Source organism: Epinephelus moara, chromosome 1, assembly GCF_006386435.1.
Source record: "Epinephelus moara isolate mb chromosome 1, YSFRI_EMoa_1.0, whole genome shotgun sequence".
NCBI lineage: Eukaryota > Metazoa > Chordata > Actinopteri > Perciformes > Serranidae > Epinephelus > Epinephelus moara.
Window position 1 is genome coordinate 38930527 of NC_065506.1, and position 20404 is coordinate 38950930.

The window sequence follows — 20404 nt, forward strand, 5'->3', positions numbered from 1 at the left end:
GTGAAAATACTCTCAATATAGCGTACAGTTAAACTGATACTGATTTTTGTAGGTGGGGCTTTTTTAGGTGGCTAATATGTGTCTGTTGCTGACCTCTGTACATGCAGTACATCGCTTAGCTTCAGTGTTGAACTCCAGCCTGCTTCTTTAAACTGGGGATGCGCTGACTGACATCTGCTGTATGCATTATACTGTCTATGGATAAATACCTTAAACAGCCTCACTTAAAAAAAATGGAACTATCCCTTTAAAACAAGAACGCTCTCATGACTGGATTTAGCCCAGCAAGAAAAGTTAGTCTAGTTAGTTAGTTACACATGTGCATTAAAGCCAGAGTGAAGGCAGACTGAAGTGGAAGCAGCAGAGTTACCACAGACAGAAGTGTTGGAAAGATCCCAGCAGCGGAGACACAGAGCTGGAGACAGGCAACAGGTTTAGAAGCAGGTGTTTCAGGATCAGCTGACGTGGCCGAGTCATCTGCTGCGTCTGGACTTTAGAAGCAGGAAGAACTGCTGCCCTAAAAAGTTGTCCAACATGCAGAACAGTCGACCCTGGATGTTGTTCGTAGAGTTTGTGTACTAATTACAGCAATTCACTCCAACAAAGAACACAAGTGTTAAAAACAGGGTGTTGTGCACACTTTGGAGCCTGCACCCTTGTCACACCGGTCCCCACTGTGTGACCGTCTGCGATTGTCTAAAATGTCACGAGTCTGGTTGTGTTGCATTGTGTAAAACCCCCTCCTTTGACGCTTTTTTTCTCCCTGCACTTCATGGTGTAAAACTAGCTCTGTGCCTCTTTCACCACAGCCCGTATTGTTTTGTTTTTTGGGTTTTGGTTCCTTGATGTTTATGTTCAGAAGCGAGTGTGCTGCAATGAAACATATACAAATTTGTATGTGGCGCCGCAGTCAGCTGTGTTTCAATTGTGGTTCGTTCGACTCCATTGTTTTGGCTGAATGAGAAGTCTTGAATGCCAATTTTGTCCAAATGAGAAGAGTGTATAGGAGAGTTTATAAATCAGGCTACAAATTTTGCTCGTACCTTCCTAAAAACAGACATCACAGATGAATCTGACGTCAGAAGCATCTTCCATAGGTAATGAAACGCATCAGCAACGCCGTGATGGTGTTGTTATGTTATGAGCTACACTTCCTGTCTCACCCAAAGCTGCTGTCATTGTCCTGGGAGTGGACACAGGAAGTGGAACTCTCCATGGCGACAACAGAGGAGTGGTGCTGTTTACTCCCACTGTTTCTGCTGCTCTTTTCATAGAAGCCCCCCAGTTGCATTTTTAACAGCACTTCCTCACAGCAGCCTGTAACACAGCTCAGTTTAACGTTCATTATAGTCATCACCAAGAGAAGCACATTTTAACTTGTGTGTGCGCTTTTTTCCAGCCTCTTACATTTTTTCATGAGGGTCCATTAATCCAGCGGTCATTTACGAGCTCTTGACTTAACCTTGCACTTTGTTATTGCTGAAGTAACATTGACGCTCTGACTCAAACTGTTTGGATTAACATTTGTATTCTTTTTCCGCAAAGGCTTGTAATGTTAAAATACTGAGTCAGGAAAAAGGACACACTTTAGGTGCAGAAGTTGCAGAGACTGTAGATATCAGAGCAAACAGTAGCGTGCAGTGTATTCTTTTTTTTTTTTTTGAACGGTGTTGTCCTTGGAGCTCCTGCTGGACTCTGTATTAATTTCCTTCCTCTGCTTTCTCCCTCCACTCTCTCCACTCCACCTCAGGCAACAACAATAATAGGTCCTGCACGGCAAAGTTGGGCTTTTAATTTAGCACAAACACACACAGCACTTCCTCCAGTGTCGTATTTTTCGTGTCACTTGTTGGTGTTCGGCCGGTGGAATGTGGAGGGAGTTAGCGAATGGCCCGGCGCTTCATTCAGAGTGACCAGCCACAGTTATCCTCTGCTGTGTGCACAGGCGGGCCTAAGAGGCCTTCAGTCATTTTTAATTACGGTGTGGACAGTGATTCCAGCATGGACTTGTTCCAGCCTGGCTCCGGCCTCACTGACTCAGGTGTCTCGGTTACATGTTTCCTGTAACTTCAAATACCAGCAGAACGGAGGGGAGCATGTTGTGTCTATTGATTGATATTCATGAATCAAACTGAAACATTTCCCCTTTTCTTGATTTCCTGCTTCATTCTTATGAGCAGCAGTTTGTTTGTTTTTGGAGCTTTGGAGCGATCCACATCATTATTCTGTCACATGTGAGACTTCACTATGACTAAAATGCCGCCATAACCTTAAAGGGACAGTTCACCCCAAATCAAGAATAATTTTATTTCCCTCTCATCTCTGTCATGGAAGAAAATAGGGAATTTACGAGTGTGAGAACACTTTTGTTTGCAAACATATCGATGGACGCTCATTTAGTATAGCCCTATTAGTGATCATGATAGGCTCATCTGGACTTCAAAGGCAGTGTTACATACGTTATAAGGCTTAAATATGTTTGCAGCTCCAGAATCTTTTTTTGGGGGGGCTAAAAATGTTGTTTTTTTTTATATTAAAAGTTGCTGGCCTCTGGTCTAAAGACAGAGGGTTTTATATGCTGCACAGACTGTAAAGCCCCAAATTTGTGATTTGAGGAAGAGGAAGAAATGCTTTATGAATCCCAGGGGGGAAATTCAGTTTTTTCACTGTGTTCTCTTATACACCCAGGCCCGAAATACACACACATGCACAAACAGGAACTTCACATGCATTAAATGGAGAGAAGTCAGAGTGAGGGGGCTGCGAAAGGACAGGCACCTCGAGCAGTTGGAGGTTCGGTGCCTTGCTTAAGGGCACCATGGCAGTGCTCAGGAGGTGAACTGGCACCTCTCTAGCTACCAGTCCACACTCCATATTTGGTCTGGATGGGGACTTGAGCCAGCGACCTTCTGATTACCAAGCTGCCCTGCTACTGCCGTGATATTGGCTATTAAAACGGACTTAATTCGATATGGTTGGGAAACTACATCCAATGATCTAAAACCTAGCAGCACGCAAAATGGTTAACTGCGATATAAAGTACATGTTATTAAAGGTTACAGCCAATTATAATTCTCATTATTGTTCAATTACTCAATTGTGTTGACAATCAATCAACCATTTAGCCCCCCCATCACAAGCCCAAGCTGGCATCTTCAAATTCCTTTATGTCCAACCAGTACTCCAAAACCCCAAAGTTACTTAATTTTACAATAAGATATGAAAGCTGAAGTGGCAAATATCAAACCTTTTTTATTTAATAAAAAATATACAATCAACAGATTATCAAAATGTTGAGTAAATGGGCTCTAGCATACAGAATCACAGGTATGGTGCTTTAAAAGTTAGCGCTGTAACCCAAATCAAGGAAAGACAACCCTGTTCTTAATTATGTGGTTTGACATTACATTAATACAGATAATGAAATGTGTGTTGGATGTGTGTTGTTTTCTGAAATTTGATTTTCAACTACATTGTGATAGGAATGGAGGGAGACATCAGGTTAGCATCTACTGTGTTTCCTGCACACTCCTGCTCCTAAACTCTGAGTACTGAGGGCACAAATTGTATCAATAATGAGTGATGTCTCGCCAGGCTGAAGCCAGGTCGGCTTTTAGTATTTTCTCACTCTCACTTTCCCAGGGCTCAGATTTCAGGAAACCAACGTCCTCTTCTCTCTGTCCGTTTCTGTCTCTGTATCTCAGTCCAGTGTCTCTGTCTGTCTACCAGTGTCTGTCTCTTTTCTCACTCTTCGCTGTCTCTGTGAATATTTCTGTCAGAGCTCGTGTTCCACACCCCGGCCGCCACTTCCTTCTCATTAGTAGTTACAGAGAGACTTGAGAGCCGTGTGAGTGCGTGCACAACACCGAGGTAGTAACATGTATGTCAGGCTGTAAGTGCATGAGAAGAAAATAAAACAAAACCAAAACACGCCCTCATCCTGGGCTTTAATTGACAAGTTAATTTTGGGAATGATACTGTTCACATCCACTCCCTTCAGTTTGTAATGACTCATTCCTTTCCAGTGGATCATCAGAGTGGTAAATCTAGATGAACTAGATATTAAAGCTTTATAATTGCATTTATTGTCAGGTAATACAACTCTTAATTGTTTAAGGCTTGTCTTAAGAAGCAGTTTTTATTATATTATTTGTCCCAGGTGCCTCAATTTAAAAGATCCACATGCATCGGATACAAAAACAAATAAAAGAAGAATTGCAGATCAGTTGTCAGCATCACTTAAAATAAATCATCTGAAGAAGTAGAGCTTCTCTCAGACACCGTAAGCACCAATAAGCTGCCCTGAGAAAGTATTTCCTATGTTAGCAAATCTACTGGTGCTGCAAAATACAGTCCAGATTTTGGAGCAGTGACGACAGTCCACACGTCTGAGCTTGGAGGAAGCATTTGCATGTATTAACTGCAATTTCAACAAAACCCCAAAAACCGAAATGGTAAAGACGCTGACTACAGCGTTGGCATCCTGCACGCCTCGTTTTCCATTGACCCAAATTAGCGTCAAACATGGTCATTCACCAGTGAGTTAAATACAGGGAGAAGTTACAGTGGCTGCTGTGCCATATCCTCATGTTACAGTCAATTTAACCACACAGTCAAGAAAAAAATTAATCTCTGTCAAGCGTTCACTTTGAAGCAGCCTTATTGGTATTTTCCAGTAAGTGTTTGTACACTTCACCAGAGGAAATGGTGTGAAACAGAAATGTCAGAGAAACTGTAAGTGAGGTCTCCAACTGCAGTCAGAGCCGCAGAGTAAAACTCCACAATCATCTGGAAGCTTTAACTTTGTGCTGGTTCTCCAGGTTATGTTGAGTCATGGGATGCAACCAACAATTATTTTCATTGTAAATTAATGTGTTGATTATTCTTACACTTCATGGATTGGTCTATAAAATGTTAGAAAGCAGTAGTCGAAGTTTACATCTACGATTGGCTAATCTATCCAATTTATCCAACCAACTGTCCAAACTGAAAGATATTCAAAATACAATGATAGAAATCAAACAGATGAGCCCTGATCACATCAGAAAGTGACAGGTAGATTAATCTTTTGGCCCTTTAACACTGCCTGGTCAAGGTGGGAATTTCACGCCATTATTCCCCCTTGCGCTTCTGTATAAAAGGTAAAAAGTCGTGGAATGGGGGGTGGGGTGGGGGCTCTCGGAGGTAGTACCAGCACAGCTTTCTGTATAGACAGGACAGTCAGCAGGACAAGATTGTGGGTGACATGAGTTTTAAGTTTTTTTTACGACATGTTATTCGTACACCCACTGCGGGAGATCTTAAAAGTAGCTGTTAGCAGTTAGCAGCTAACTCGAAGAAGACTGATAGTAGCAGAGGACGAGACCAGCTTTTGTTATCGTTTACAAAGTGCTGCAGATGTGTATGTTATATGTCACAGTAGAGGCTGTTGTGTTACATGTCATGCCTCTTTTGCTTCCGCGATGTTGGCTTGCTATCTAAAATCACACACTGGAGCGGTACGATGGCGCTGTCGTTTGGTTCTGTGTAAAAATGCAAAGGCAGCACAAAGAAGGGACTTCGTACTCATGTTAAACAATAAAAAGTAGATAACAAAAAAGAAGGGACTTTCGTGATGTAGGGATAACCTGCAGGGCTAGTTGGTGAACTCCTGCTGACGAGCTAACTGCTAACCACCTAGCCAACAGCTAACCATCAACAGTTTTGATGATTGTAGTCACATATCATGGAAAATAGCCAAACATTTACAGTTTTGGTGGCACGGTGGTGCAGTGGTTAGCATTGTGGCCTCACAGTAAGAGGGTTCCTAGTTCGAACCCCAGGGTGGGGGGTCCTCTCTGTGTGGAGTTTGCATGTTCTCCCCATGTCTGCTGGGTTTTCTCTGGGTACTCCAGCTTCCTCCCGCAGTCCAAAGACATGCAGGTTAACTGGTGACTCTAAATTGCCCGTAGGTGTGAATGTGAGTGTGAATGGTTGTCTGTCTTTATGTGTCAGCCCTGTGATAGTCTGGTGACCTGTCCAGCGTGAACCCTGCCTCTTGCCAGTGTCAGCTGGGACACGCTCCAGCTCCCCCGTGACCCCTAACAGGATAAGCATTTATGGAAAATGAATGAATGCATTTACAGTTCCTTAAATGTGCAGATTTGCTTCCTCATCATCCTTCAGTACAAACAAGCTGGAGAGTTGTATCTCTTTGCTTGACAAGGTTAACGCCGCTGTCTGTGAGCTACAGCGTTGCCTCCAGGCTGAAGGTGAACTGTTCCTGTTGGGCAGTGCAGAGGCAGAGTTGTGTTACACATTGATACATTTGGGTGCAGGGAATGGTGACCTGTAATTACGTGTGGATGTGTGTGTTTGTTGGACATGTTGGTGCTTGTATGGCACGTCCGCTGCCACTCATCAATCAGCTGACCGCTTTATTCCTTCCATACTACAGCTTCTTCTTCTACACTCTAAAGTAATGTCCACACTACATAGAGAGTAAATCTGAAAGTGTTATTAAGAGTGAAAAATGCATCCTGCATCTACGTCAGATTTTCAGGTAGTTTGTTAAACGTTAGTGCAGGTTAAACTTTTCTGTCCCCTCCTGCTCTCTTTATGATCACTTATATCACACTTCAATATCAAACACAAATTCTAGTTGTTGTTATTGCTATATTTTGTTGCTGTTGACTCCTGCGTTGCTCAACTGAACCGAGATGCCTCTTTAATGCTAGTGAACTCAGTTGACAACACAAACAGATAAAGATGGATGAATGACCACGTCCATGTTGATGGATTTGCTGTATTGGCACTGGAAAGATTGATCACAAAGAATGTTAAAAGCAACAGAAATGAGGCTTATAATAATTATTGCTTTGTCCAAGTTTTTTAAAGTTAACAATTTAACTAGTAAGACCCACAGTTTTGGACAGGAAGTCACTGAGGTAAAGTTGCCAGATAAACCAGGTTTGTCACAACTTACAGGAAGTAACGTACAGTTCACATAATCACATACCAACGCATAATGACTTGGAGAAGATTTAGTTCTTCGGGTATTTTCATGCAAGCAATGTTTACTAGATTAGTGGTTCCCAACTAGTCAAGCCACAGGGTCCAGAGTCTTCCTTACTCATTCGTTCAAGGTCCACATAGTTTAATGTGTTCAGCGTCATACTTGCGTTTGGCCATGTCATCAAGCTAGTTTGCTGTCTCTGTTAAGTAGCTGTCCACCAGTCACTCACTCTACAGCAGGAAAAGGCACTTCAAAATGAAAGCTCTGTGCTGGAAATTCACTGTACCTCAAAATAAAGTGTGTTTTTTACAAACATGATACATTCACGAGTCACGTGGTTCATTCAGAGTGGACCAGTGACCCACTTTCAGACCGCGACCAACCAGTTGGGAACCACTGAACGAGAGTACAAGTTCCTGTCAGATGCATGTAGGTTTCTAAGCTCCAGTCTCAGGCTACACCCACTATATGTTGTTTTATGACTATTGCTATGTTTACGCCAAGTATCCACACTACTCTGGCGTTTTGGACCCCTAAAACGGAGACATTTGAAAATGCTGCTAACCTTATTTTGGTTTAAAAACTGCAGGTTGCATTTTAGTGTAAAGGGGTGGAAATGGAGACTTTTGGAAACGGTGACGCAGACACGCACCTTTGCTTCCTGATTGAGTCTTATCAGTCAGACCTTGTCAAGCCAAAACATCACAGCTTCGTCTACATAGCTTTTGTGATTTTATCCTTCTTGTTTGGATGCTCATTTCCCATTGCTGTGACTTCCTACAGCGATGGATGAAGCTCCCATCTGGTATCGCTCTATATATCGACGTATTCTCTTTGTAACATTTCCCAATCTGTCTTAAGCAGCCTTGACCACCTTGTATCCACGTGTTACCGTCAGTAACAGTTCCACCTCAGTGCTGGTCCGAGCAAAGAAACTTCTGGTTGTACTTTACCCCATCGCTGTAGTATTTTCTTTATCTAAGAAACCAACCACAGAGTAGACAATCTGTATCCTGTTTACATTGGCATGCGCATGCCCAGTGTACATAAATTACATGTGCACTGCTTGTTCAGGTTTGTTAGTGTGAAAGGCAATTAATTCGGAAGTAGTTTGCAGAGATCAATTTAAGCTAAGGATAAAAACATGACGTCAGTTTTACAACAGACACGCTTCAGCTTGGCAGATACTGTGCTTGTTTAATTGATCTTCTACATTTTGTTAACACATACTACAGGTTTTAATCTGCCGCTGCTGCTGCTGCTGCAGCTCTCGTACTTACTCTGTAACAGGAGCACGGACCCCCTGTCGGTTTGTCCAGTGGCAGCTCCAATAAAGTTTATTCAAATAATGACCGCATCCTCAACAGTGTTGACAAAAAGAGATAAAGGCAGCATTACTTTGTGTAAGCAGAACGATGTCTATGGTGTCTGTTCTGCAGGACATTCAGTTTTATATCAGACTACAGTTTGAGCCACAACATGCAAAGTACCACTCGACAAATACTACAACAAGCTCACTACAGTTTGTGACAGATATTTGTGTCTGTCTGGCTTTAAACGCCTGCTCTCAACATGTCTCCTAAGGCATCGCACATAACACTTACACCTCAGTATGTGGAAGTTCTTTACTGGCAATGCTGCAGGCGTCGTTTTATTTTTTTGTAACACTTTCAGTATCTACAGTATATCTTCCGCATGACAACCAAAGCAAATTTTTCTTTTCTCTTTTACAGCGGCACATGCCCATCCCTTTTCTCTTTACAGTTAGTTTTATGACTGCTTGTACTGTATGTGTTTTATGTGTGAAGTGTAATTTCTTCCTCCTGTAACAGAGATGGGGGTTGGGCCTGTTTCTGTTAAAAGCAGGGCAGTGAGTTTCTGTGTGGTATCTATACTGCATGACACAGTGTGACTCCCTGTGCCTTATCTGTATCTTATCTGTGCTGTAATGCACTGCCATAATTAGCACCTTCTTTCACACATGTGCTTCAGGTAGGAACCAATAAACTGTGAGCACGCCCTTTTGTTACAGAGTGTAACTCAGTACTTTCCAAATAAAAAAGGAATTTAGGGAACGACTGACTCAGTCAGCAATAAACTAAGAACTTTAAACCGGTTACATTTGAAAAATATAGCCTATCAAGTTGATGTCATGACTGCAAAGTTACCTGCAGGGTTTTACATCATGCAGCTCCATCACAGTTTTTAAAGCACTAATTGTGTAATTTCTCTATTGTGTAATTGTGGAACTGATCAACAGTAAAATCTAACAAATTATTATTCGTCTCAAGCTCAAATTGCCCATCAGATAACACATAATATAAACTAGCTTTGTTGGGGAATCTACTTTGAAATCATAGCTTTACAAGATACCAATTACTTCACACTGGAGGAAGTTGAACTACAGCAAAGCCCCAGAGAGAAATCTAATTAGGTTAACTGAAGCTTGTTAGAAAAAGATCAAATTGACAGTGTACATGGATCAGCCAAAACTTCAGAACCACTGACAGGTGAGGTAAATAACAGTTACAATCCAGTGTTCTACTGGGAAACCTTGGGTCCTGGCATTCATGTGGATGCCAGTTGACGTTTCACCCAACCAAATCCTTTGCAGACCAAGTACACCTCCTAAAGTCACTCCCTGATGGCAGTACCCCCCAAGCAGAACAATGCTTAATGCCAAACCTAAAAAACTGTTCAGAAATGACTCAAGTGGTATGACAAAGAGCGCAAGGCGTCAGCGTGGCCCTTAAAGTCCCCAGATCTCAAACTGATCAACCATCCATGGGATGTACTTGTACTCCAGAGGTACCCCGATCCACGGTGAGGACTCCTTGGATCAGACTTGACTCTGACATGTCAACGGATGGACACAGAATCTCTGGAGGGTGTCCTGTGGTGTCTGGCACTGCAGTAATGGATTCTTTACGTCCTGTGTGTTGTGAGGTGAGGTACCAGCATGTCCCACAGATGCTTGCTCAGATTTGGATCTGGGGAATTTGAAGGCTTGAGCTCTTTGTGAGGTTCCTCGGGCCATTCCTGAACAGCTTTTGTGGCATGGCATGGCCCATCTTGGAGAAGGGCTGCCATCAGGGAGTGCCGTTGCTATGAGGGAGTGTACTTATGAAAAGATGTTTGGGAGGGTTGAGCATGTCAGGTGGCAGCCACATGGACGCCAGGACCCAAGTTTTTCCAGCAGAACATTGAACTATAAAAAGATGATGAATGTTATTCATTTCACCTGTCTCTGGTTTTAGTGTTTTGGGAGATTGATGTACATGCAATATGAAATTATAACAAAATCTAAAACAGAAAAGTCACATTTCAGCCAAAAAAATTCCCCCCCAATTATTCACAGATCAAACCAACAAAATAAAATACCCTACTATTCATGCCAAAGTTTAAGGAATGACAGCAAAAATTCTCATGGGATCTTGCAAAGCTACTTTTTTTTTTTTTTTCTCAACCTTCAATTTTTTCCCCCTCGATGTCCCTTCCCAGACTCCGTAGATTGTTTGTAGTGCAGTACTTAACTCCACAAAAAAGGTAAAAAAAGAGAAAAAAAAGAAAAAGTAATTTAACTACTTGAATCACCATGGAGGAATGTAGTTGACCTACCAACGAGCTACCACAAAATGTAGTTAAAGTACTGATTAGATTATTTGATTTGATTTATTTATTTTGAACATTTAGATGATAATACTCATTATAATGAAATAAAAAAGAATATATTTTAGGTGAAAAAAAAAACTATTTTATCCCGTGTATAAAACTACGAAAATACAAATTGAAAATGCTGACAACAATATCACCCTGAGGGAGCTTTTAATTTCCTCTAATCATTTCTGTACTTTGTGAAGATGCTGTCTTTGTACCTGTTTTTAAGAAACAGTCTAGTATTAGTTTAGGTTTAAGTTTACAAGTTTAGTTTTAGTACTAGTTTAATGACATGCAGTTCACTACTCCCAACACAGTGAACTAGTACGATTATTATGGCCAAACAAGTCTTAAAACATTAATAAAACTAGTGAATACACGACACACCCATCTTTGTGTAATTCAGCCAGCACAGCACGTCACTTCTGTCTAAGAACACACCCTTTAACTCTGCTGACCTGCAGGTGAAGGATGCATTGATTGTTTTCCTAAATAGGACAGATTTGTTGCCACTAAGTTGATTTGACTGTGTTTGTTTCTCAGTAATAATAAAAACTGTATAAAATATTGTAATGTTTGCGTGGACTTTGTTTTAAATAGTCAGCTTTACAGAAAGGGTCGGGCCACTTGTGAATTTCACATGTATGATAAGCTGTGTGCACATAGAGTCGAAGAACATTATTATAATGAGCCTTTATTCTGAGCTCTAAGATCTGAGCTGTAGCTTGATTGCAAACTCATTTCTATAATTGATTGAAACCAAATGTGCAACAATAAGAAACGATCATTGTGATGCTGTCACATGTAGCTAATAAACAAAGCAGCTAAATTTGGCACCACGCAGCTGTCAGATTCACAAATGAACCCATGAAAAACATGTAGACTAGATGTGAGAGTTCACAGTCTGGCGCTAACTCACACACCTCAGTGTAACGCAAACAAATTCCAAGTGGCTGAAGGTACAATAAAGAGCCACCCCAATGATGAGCCCTGAATACACAAGCTTAGCCCTGATGACAGTGACACACACGGCATTTCAGAAAGATGACTTCACATGGTAGAAAGCTGACCAAACTTGATCCTTCACTCCTCTGCAACAATGGCAGCCATTGAAGAGTCTGACTCATATGGTTGGACCTCTCCTTGGTTTCCTGTCAGAGGGAACCTCCGAACAGAGAGTGTTCAGATTACATAAAACTGCAAAGAGGTCAGTTTCCTCCCACTTATTCTTCAAAATAATGGCAAATATGCAGGTGTTTGCTGGTTAAAAAAAATAGAGCTCCACCCAGATGGTTGGATGTAATACAGTTTGAAAATCTGTCCACCTGTTAAATGCATTTTGCTTTATTAGATTGTTGCATTTGAAAAAAGGGACACTTTTTTGTTTTCCATAATTGAATAAGACACACCATTGTTTCCATTATTTTGTGGCATGGTGATGCAGTGGTTAGCTCAAACCCAGGGTGGGTGGTTTGAACCCCTGGGGTGGGAGAGCCCTTCTGTGCAGAGTTTGCATGTTCTCCCTGTGTCAGCGTGGGTTTTCTCCAGGTACTCCAGCTTCCTCCCACAGTCCAAAGACATGCAGGTTAATTGGTGACTCTAAATTGTCCGTAGGTGTGAATGTGAATGGTTGTCTGTCTCTATGTGTCAGCCCTGTGATAGTCTGTCGACCTGTCCAGGGTGTACTCTGCCTCTCGCCCAATGTCAGCTGGGATAGGCTCCAGCCGCAATCGCTGCATTTGAAAAGAAAGACACTTTTTCGTTTCCCACAATTGAATAAGACACACCATTGTTTCCGCATTTCGCTCATGCTGCAGGTTGTTGTAAAAAACAGATCCAAGCACAGATAAATTCCAACATCACTCTTAACTTTGAACTCACATAACATCTGACATGAATTTAACTCATGAACACGTGTTGTTTGTTTTACATATTTAGAATTTGCCTTGTGTGAACTCCAGCTTTGCTGTTTGTTGATAGCTGAGATTGGGTCCGTCCCGCTCTGCCATGTCTCAGGGAAAGGGAAAAATCCCCTCGCGCAGATTCCAGGTCAGATTACTTGACTGCGGTTCCTAATCTCTGGGCTTTCAGGTGACGCAACCAGATCTGTTTCTGGTTCAGTTGTTTGCGGAGAACAGAGATGAAGAAGAGGCCGCTGCAGGTTTCCTCCAGCTGTTCCCCCTGGGTCTGTTTTGTCACTTCCTGCGGGGCACATGCCTCGGGCTCATCTACAATAAACCTTTTTTTATTTAGTTACCATGTTAGACACATATGCACAGCACTCAGGTGAAATGCCATCATGCCTCAAACATGTTCTCTTCTTCTTTGCTCTCTGAGAGGCTTTGTGGCTGTATGTTTGTTACTTTGAATATTTCATGGCTGCACAATGTGAGTGATGCCGTCAATGCAGGGTGTGAATGTGCATTTGTGCCACGTGTGTGTGTGTGTGTGTGTGTGTGTGTGTGGAAACGGACTACTTTGTTTTAAAAGTGCAACAGTTGTGATTAGGTCTGAATAATTTTAGTGTCACAGATGGCCTTGAACATGCTGTTTTTTTTCTCTTGTGCTAGTTTAGAATACTGAAGAATGAATAGTTCATATGTTACCTAAAAAGATATTTCCCCTTGGACACAAGCGTAGCATACACAAAGATATTTTTCATGTGTAGGACAACAGCTGAACTCACGGGGGTGGTTTCAGTTCCGGGACAACAGTTGTGATAACTGCATGATACCGGCCCTGACATGGGCATGTGAGTAGGTTTCGATAGAGCAGAAAAAACATGGTAAAGGATATTGCTCACCTTGATGACATGCTGTAGGTTTAACCGTAACAAAATGATGAGGTGATGATCATAATTTTGTCAGGCCCCACCTCTCATTTGTTCACATACTTCCCTGTCGATCACTGATCATCATAACTGACAGACATTTAGACTATGTGAGCTGCTTCGTCTCTTTTTCACATAATTATATCTGTGAACAGCAGTTTTTTCCCCAACTTTGTTTATTGGATTTTCGAGTAGAACAACATTTACAGGATCATTGCACCCATAAATTGTTTGGCAAGAATGTAAAAATACAACATTAACAGCAACAATACAATGTGTATATATAAACTATATATGTACAAGATAAAGAAAAAACTGGCGTGACAGCACAAAAAACAAACCCAAACAGGAGTTTACAGGTCAGTCAGATCAAAAACAGTCCTTAGCCCGCTTGGCAGCCAAACTTACAAACACCAGACCTCTTGCATAGATATTAGAAGATGTATTAATCTGGAACAGCAGGGAAATGGAGTTGCTTTACATCGGAGAAGGAAGGGTGTCAGTGTTACAGAGAATTTGTTTATAGATCCTTACTTTCTCCCATTTTAGAGTTTCAAGTAGCTCTGTTTCGTCTCTCTTCCGTCTCTCTTCTGTCATTGCAGTCTATGTGTCTACCTCACCACCATGGACCATCTATGGCTCCAGACAGAGTAATCTCCAAATGTTACCACAGTCAAAGCATTAGCATTCCTACTTAAAGGAGACCTTTTATGTTCTCCCTTATTTTCTGTCATAATGGAATGGTGATGAGGTAAACACATCTGAAAATAATCCCTGCAAGCAAAAATCTTGTTCTGAATTCATTATTTGCAACAATTTTTCCCACTGTTGAGACGCTGACATCAGCTTGTGATGGATTTTTTTATGTGGTCATCTTCTCCAGGCACACTACTGCAAATGTTTACATTGTGTAGCCTGCACTGCTACATGTAGCTACAAGCTAACGTCAGGGAAACATGTAATCTTGTTTGCCGATGTTGTTTGTTTTCCCTCTGATTTCGGATCATATTCGTGCTAGAGTATGTCTGGTAGTAAAGCTTTTGATTTCGAATCATTTATTTGGGATTTTTTACAGTAGGAAGTGCCACTATACTCTATAACCGTCATTCCACCTGATGCAGGTTCACTGCTACATGTAGCTACATGCTAAAGTCAGGGAAACATGTAATCTCGGTTGCTGATGTTGTTGATTTCTCCCTGATTTCGGATCATATTCCTGCTGGAACATGTCTGGTTGTGAAGCTTTTGACTTAAAAGCATTTATGGGGATTTTTCATAGAAGAACATGCCGCTAACATTATACTGTAACTTTCATTCCCCTGGCTGCAAGTACACTGCTACATGTAGCTACATGTAGCTACATGCTAATGTCAGGTAAACGTGTAATCTCAGATGCAGAGATACGAAAGACCCAGGAAACACTGACCAATCGGAGCAGACAGGGCTTTTTCAGGACAGGGTCTGACAGAGACAGGCTCTAAAATGGAGTGTTTCAGACCAAGAGTGAGTACAGGTGTTCCAGCATTGACAGTACGAGGAAAATATGTTGTTTGAACATTAAAGCTTGTAAACATGTTCCAGTAGAAACCCAAAATACAATCATGAATCTGAAAATGAGCCCAGTGAGCCCCTTTTAACTTGTGATACCTTTCCTGAATACGATGAAGTAAACACCTGTTATCTAACCAGCTCATTGTAGCCACTGCCTTTTATTCCTTCCCTGTAGTAGCACCCCTTTTAAATCTGATCCGCCAAATATTTATCAGCAAGGATTAAATTGAAACCAGTAAGACTGGTCTGTTTTTCTCTTGTTAGCAGACCTGTGCAGCATATTTTATTTCTCTCCCAGGTAATCTGTATTTAGGTTACAGCGCTTTTGTCAACACCAGAATTAGGGAGGCTTTTAGAGCTCTGAACGCTCAGTTTCATCCCATTTCTACCTTTCAGAAAAGACTGTAATTTGTGCAGCGTTATTATGCAATGTCTGATGGAGCAAGAGCAGCATTAGTGTGTTTCAGATTTAATTTATTATTTAAATTATACTTGTTTTTTCAAGCGATTCATTCATCATTGATCATTGATGCATCTGACAGTTGATTAGGAAATGGCTTAAAATATGTATATGTGAGCAGGATTTCCCTCCTGTCACCTCGATCCATTTTGTTAATGTAGGTGTCTGTGAATCTATCAAAAGCAAGGCAACAGTAGAGATGGTTGTTTTTAGAGATGTGATTGTGTTTGATAAGTTTTGCCGGTGTTTTACAGGAGGTGATGTTTGTTAGTCGGCTGTTCCTGTGTGATGGTAAACAGAGAAGCAGCCTGCGCGGCCCTGTGCTGTCCAGCACTGCCACAACCCTAAATCCCCCCTCCCTATCCTTTAAGCAGCGAGCTGACCATCTGTTCCATGCGCCCGGCCCTAACTCTGCGCTCAAAACACACGCACACACACACACACACACACACACACACACACACACAAACACAAGCACAAACCCTACAAACACACATGCATTCATCACAGCCAGTTAATACCTGTCATTGGCTGTGTGTGTGTGTGTGTGTGTGTGTGTGGATTCAGTCTAATGCAGTTTGATCGAATGCTTTGAGGTTAATAAAGGTGATGTGTGTGTGTGTGTGTGTTTTTGTCTCATATGGGTGTGTGTCTGTGTTTGGAAAGAGGAGAGGCCCTGTGTGCATGTGTTTGTGCACCTCATGGTCATATTAGAGTTGCTGAGGCGACACATGGCATGAGAGGTTGGATACGGGGCGACAGGAAATGACCAGGGGTGCCTGAGCCCTTTGTACTCCACTCTGCACACCAACTATACGTGTCCCTGTTCCATTTCCTGTTTTCACTTTCTCTCTGCTGTGGTCATGCAGTTTGAAAGTAGATGAGGAGTGTGATCTGGTTTCTTCATCATGCATTCTGGTATTAAAGATAAATTTAAATGATAATGGTCCCTGCAAAGACAAAGGTTTGTTACAGCCACGACTGGATATTTCAAAGAAGAATGTAAAAGGCAGAAGGCAGGTAAAACATTTGCTGGTTTCAGCTTTTCAAATTTGGACGTTGGATACTTTTCAATTGTAACAATGGTATGTTGATCTTTTTTAAAGATACTCAGTAGGAAAAATCTATTTTAGAAAAGGCAGAGATCAGAGGTGTGGACTTGCCTCACGTGACTTGGACTCGCGTCACAAATTTGACGACTTAAGAATCGACTTAACAGAATCAAAGAAGACTTGCAACTCTTCTTGGACTTGAACACCAACGACTCGGGACTCCACTGGGACTTGAGCATTTTGACTTGAAAATACTTGATACAGGCACGGTGGCACAATTGCTAGCATTGTCGCCTCACAGCAAGAGTGTTCCTGGTTCGAACCCCAGGGTGGGGGAGCCCTTCTGTGAGGAGTTTACATGTTCTCCTAGTGTCAGTGTGGGTTTTCTCTGGGTACTCCGGCTTCCTCCCACAGTCCAAAGACAGGTCAGGTTAGGTTAGGTAAATCGCTGAAATTACAATTGGCTGTAGGTGTGAATGTGAGCACTACTTTTTTCGTTCAGTAAAACTGGTTTTAATAAACTTAAAGACTCATTTTCTGTAACCACTTATCCTATTGGGGGTCCCAGCTGACATTGGGCAAGAGGCGGGGTTTTTGGACTTTGGTAGGAAGCCAGAGAACCTGTAGAAAACGCACGCTGACACAGGAGAACATACAAATTCTGCACAGAAGGGTGCCACCACCCTGAGATTCGAACCTCCCACCCTTGGTTCACAACACCGTGCGTATTTTATTACTGTGTTAGGACATGGGACTTGATTCAAGACTTGCCAACCTTGCCTTTGGACATTAGTGCAAAGACTTCAGACTTACTTGTGACTTGCATAACAATGACTTGGTCCCACCTTTGGCAGAGATATTAATTTATGCATAACTTTTAGCTTACATCATTCCATGATTAACAGGACCAACCTAAGTAAAACAGTACGTCGCCATTCCTTTCTCTACCAGCATTAAAAAGCCACAGCTGATAGCAACAAGTTGAAGCCCATTCCCCTGCTTTGAAGATCTGACTCTAAAGTAGAAGCCGACGAGATGAGTTTAAGAGAAAGTGAGTAAAACATAAAGACAAATTACAGAACGTCACGTAACTGCTGGAATGCATTGAACATCTCAGACTGATGATACACATGACTGTAATGCCAGCTAGGTATAAGAAGGAATCCATCGGCTGTTGCAGCTTCATCTGCGATCGACAGACTGCTTTTAGTGCCTTTTATATTTCTGCCTCATCAGCATTCAAAGCATCACATGTGACATAAATCATTATCCTCTAAAAGCAACATTAGGCTCCTTGAACTGATAGACAGAGACTGCACAATGTTCTATACAGTATACAGTCACGACTCTCAGCTGCTGTGCTCTGCTGCGGGTCCTTAAGAGACATCACATGGATAAATGTTTGGTCTAAAAGCTTTTTAATTGACATGTATTGAACATGGAGCTTGTATGCCCCCCCTAACCCCAAACGTCCATCCCATGCTGAGCTGAATATATTGGTTATCATTGTTTTTAGAGGTGATGATGGCCAATAGGAACATTGTCCGACCCTATCTGCTGTATGAGAACTCCTGTTGGATTGACCTTTCAAAAACTTTAGGTTCATTGATTCAATGAGATGTAGTTTGCCAAATGTTTGTACAGACGTACTGTCGGAGCCCTGATGATAGTGAAGTTTTTGTCAGCAGCTCAGTCACTCGTCTCTTTCTCTCTCTGTCTCTCCGTGGCCTCTTCTCACCCCATGATGTCCCTCTGCTGTGTATTAAAGAGGGAACTTGTGAATGGCGTGATTGTGTCTTCAGTAGAGAGGATGGCAGCTGCTGGTTTCGGCGTTGGCGAGAGCTTATGTGTGTGCCCGGATGTGTGTATGTGTGTTAATGGTAATCCTGTAGATCCCGATGACTTATCCTTTATCCTTTATGAGTATGCATGTCGGGGCTCCAGCAAAAATAATTTGGCCCCTTTAGTAGATTATATAATAGCACATGAAGCCTTTGTGTCATAATCTGTGAAAATGTCGTAATCTGGTCGACTGCGGAGGGTCGTGGTCGGATTTTAGATTAATTCAACAGTTGGTAGGAGTCTGGTTCTCTCACAGATGTACAGCATTGTTATTTCTTTTGTTTGATGTTTAATCTATAGTTTTTGGATGGTTGGTATTTTCTGTTCAGGGTATTGATCAGTCTTTTGTCTTCTGCTTCACAGTGGTAATGTCTTGAATCGGTGGCCTCTCCAGCCCAGTAAAGGACGTGCCAGTACCGGGCTGCTGCTAATGGGAACTCCTGCTCCGCCATGAGTGCTCGTGATGGCGTTGGTGGCATGGGCACCCTGGGCCGGCGGCAGCGCTTTGAGAACTCAGAGTTCACCGTGCGCATCTACCCAGGCGCTCTGGCCGAGGGCACCATCTACTGCCCAATCAGTGCCCGCAAGTCCACCACAGCCGCTGAGGCCATCGAACGTGTCATTGATCGCCTGCAGCTGGACCGCACCAAGTGTTATGTTCTGGCTGAGGTGAAGGAGTTCGGTGGGGAAGAATGGATTCTGAATCCTACCGACTGTCCCGTGCAGAGGATGATGCTCTGGCCCCGTGTGGCACTAGAGCACCGCCCACTGTCTGGCGGCGAGGATTACCGCTTCCTCCTGAGGCAGAAGAACTTGGATGGTTCTATTCACTATGGCGGCAGCCTCCAAATGTGGCTGCAGGTCACAGAGGAGCGCAGGCGCATGGTGGAACGTGGACTGCTGCCGCAGCCTGATTCTCAGGGTGACCACGCAGATCTATGCCGCCTGCCGGAGCTCAACGAGCGCTCGCTGCTGGACAACCTGCGCTCGCGTTTCCGCCAGGAAAAGATCTACACGTATGTTGGAAGCATCCTCATCGTCATTAACCCCTTCAAGTTCCTGCCCATCTACAACCCCAAGTATGTGAAGATGTATGATAATCATACACTGGGAGATCTGGAGCCACATATTTACGCCGTGGCGGATGTGGCTTACCACGCCATGCTGCAGAGGGAGAGAAATCAGTGTATTGTTATATCTGGGGAGAGCGGATCTGGGAAGACGCAAAGCACAAACTTTCTCATCCATCATCTGACTGCTCTCAGCCAGAAGGGTTTCGCCAGCGGAGTGGAGCAGATAATCTTGGGGGCCGGGCCGGTGCTAGAGGTAAGCAACAACACGTTCAGCATTTCTAATTGTATTTGTTGTTTGTGAATGTGCTGCTGATAACGAAACTTGTGACAAAAGACTTGACCCTGAGGTGGACCGAAGTTAGAAAGATGGTGACTTGAGACTTGAGTGCTGTGAGACTTTGTGGGTTTGCTTCCAAAAGATGAGACGTGACTTGAAAGCAAAAGGTTCTGACTCTGTTAAATCCTGGAACAATTAAAAGTAGGTCTTTATAGCTATACAGCTTGAAACATGAAAGACTAACACTTCATGTAGGAGTTGTGTCTTGATTTAGATTTGTCCTAAAGGACACCTGAAGTTGCTCAAGGTCCTCTTGGATCCATTTTTCATTGAAGGTATACTGTGCAGGATTGTCTGTTACTGTTTGTAAACCGCTCTCCAGTAAAAGTAAAAGTCAACCCCAGATTTGATCTCGTTTGGTGTTTCGCCTTACTATATTTGTCTCTTTTTGTGTTTCTTGGATGCCTGCTGCTTGTGGTCTGGCACTTGGTCACTACCTTTTTAGAAATCCTCAACCCCACCTGAGTACTGTGGGGTTACATGCCCATAAATGTCCTGAACACAGAAAATATGAAGAAAATACAGGCAGAGTGGATCATAAGTGATGACTGTGGGGGATTACTTCTGGATGAGTCTATATTGTTTTTTTAGGAAAATCCAGCATAGTA

The 20404-nt window shown here is 42.5% G+C and overlaps 1 protein-coding gene across 5 annotated transcripts in view; it reads left to right on the forward strand.

Annotated features, from left to right (window-relative positions):
- The window catches only part of myo9aa (myosin IXAa), a 163653-nt gene that overhangs the window by 18093 nt on the left and 125156 nt on the right, over positions 1 to 20404 (forward strand). For all 5 annotated transcript variants that reach the window (XM_050042063.1, XM_050042094.1, XM_050042087.1 and 2 more), the window contains exon 2: positions 18750 to 19712. In XM_050042063.1, the coding sequence (XP_049898020.1) occupies positions 18837 to 19712 (876 nt within the window). In that variant the 5' untranslated portion in view covers positions 18750 to 18836. The remainder of the gene's footprint in view (positions 1 to 18749; positions 19713 to 20404) is intronic.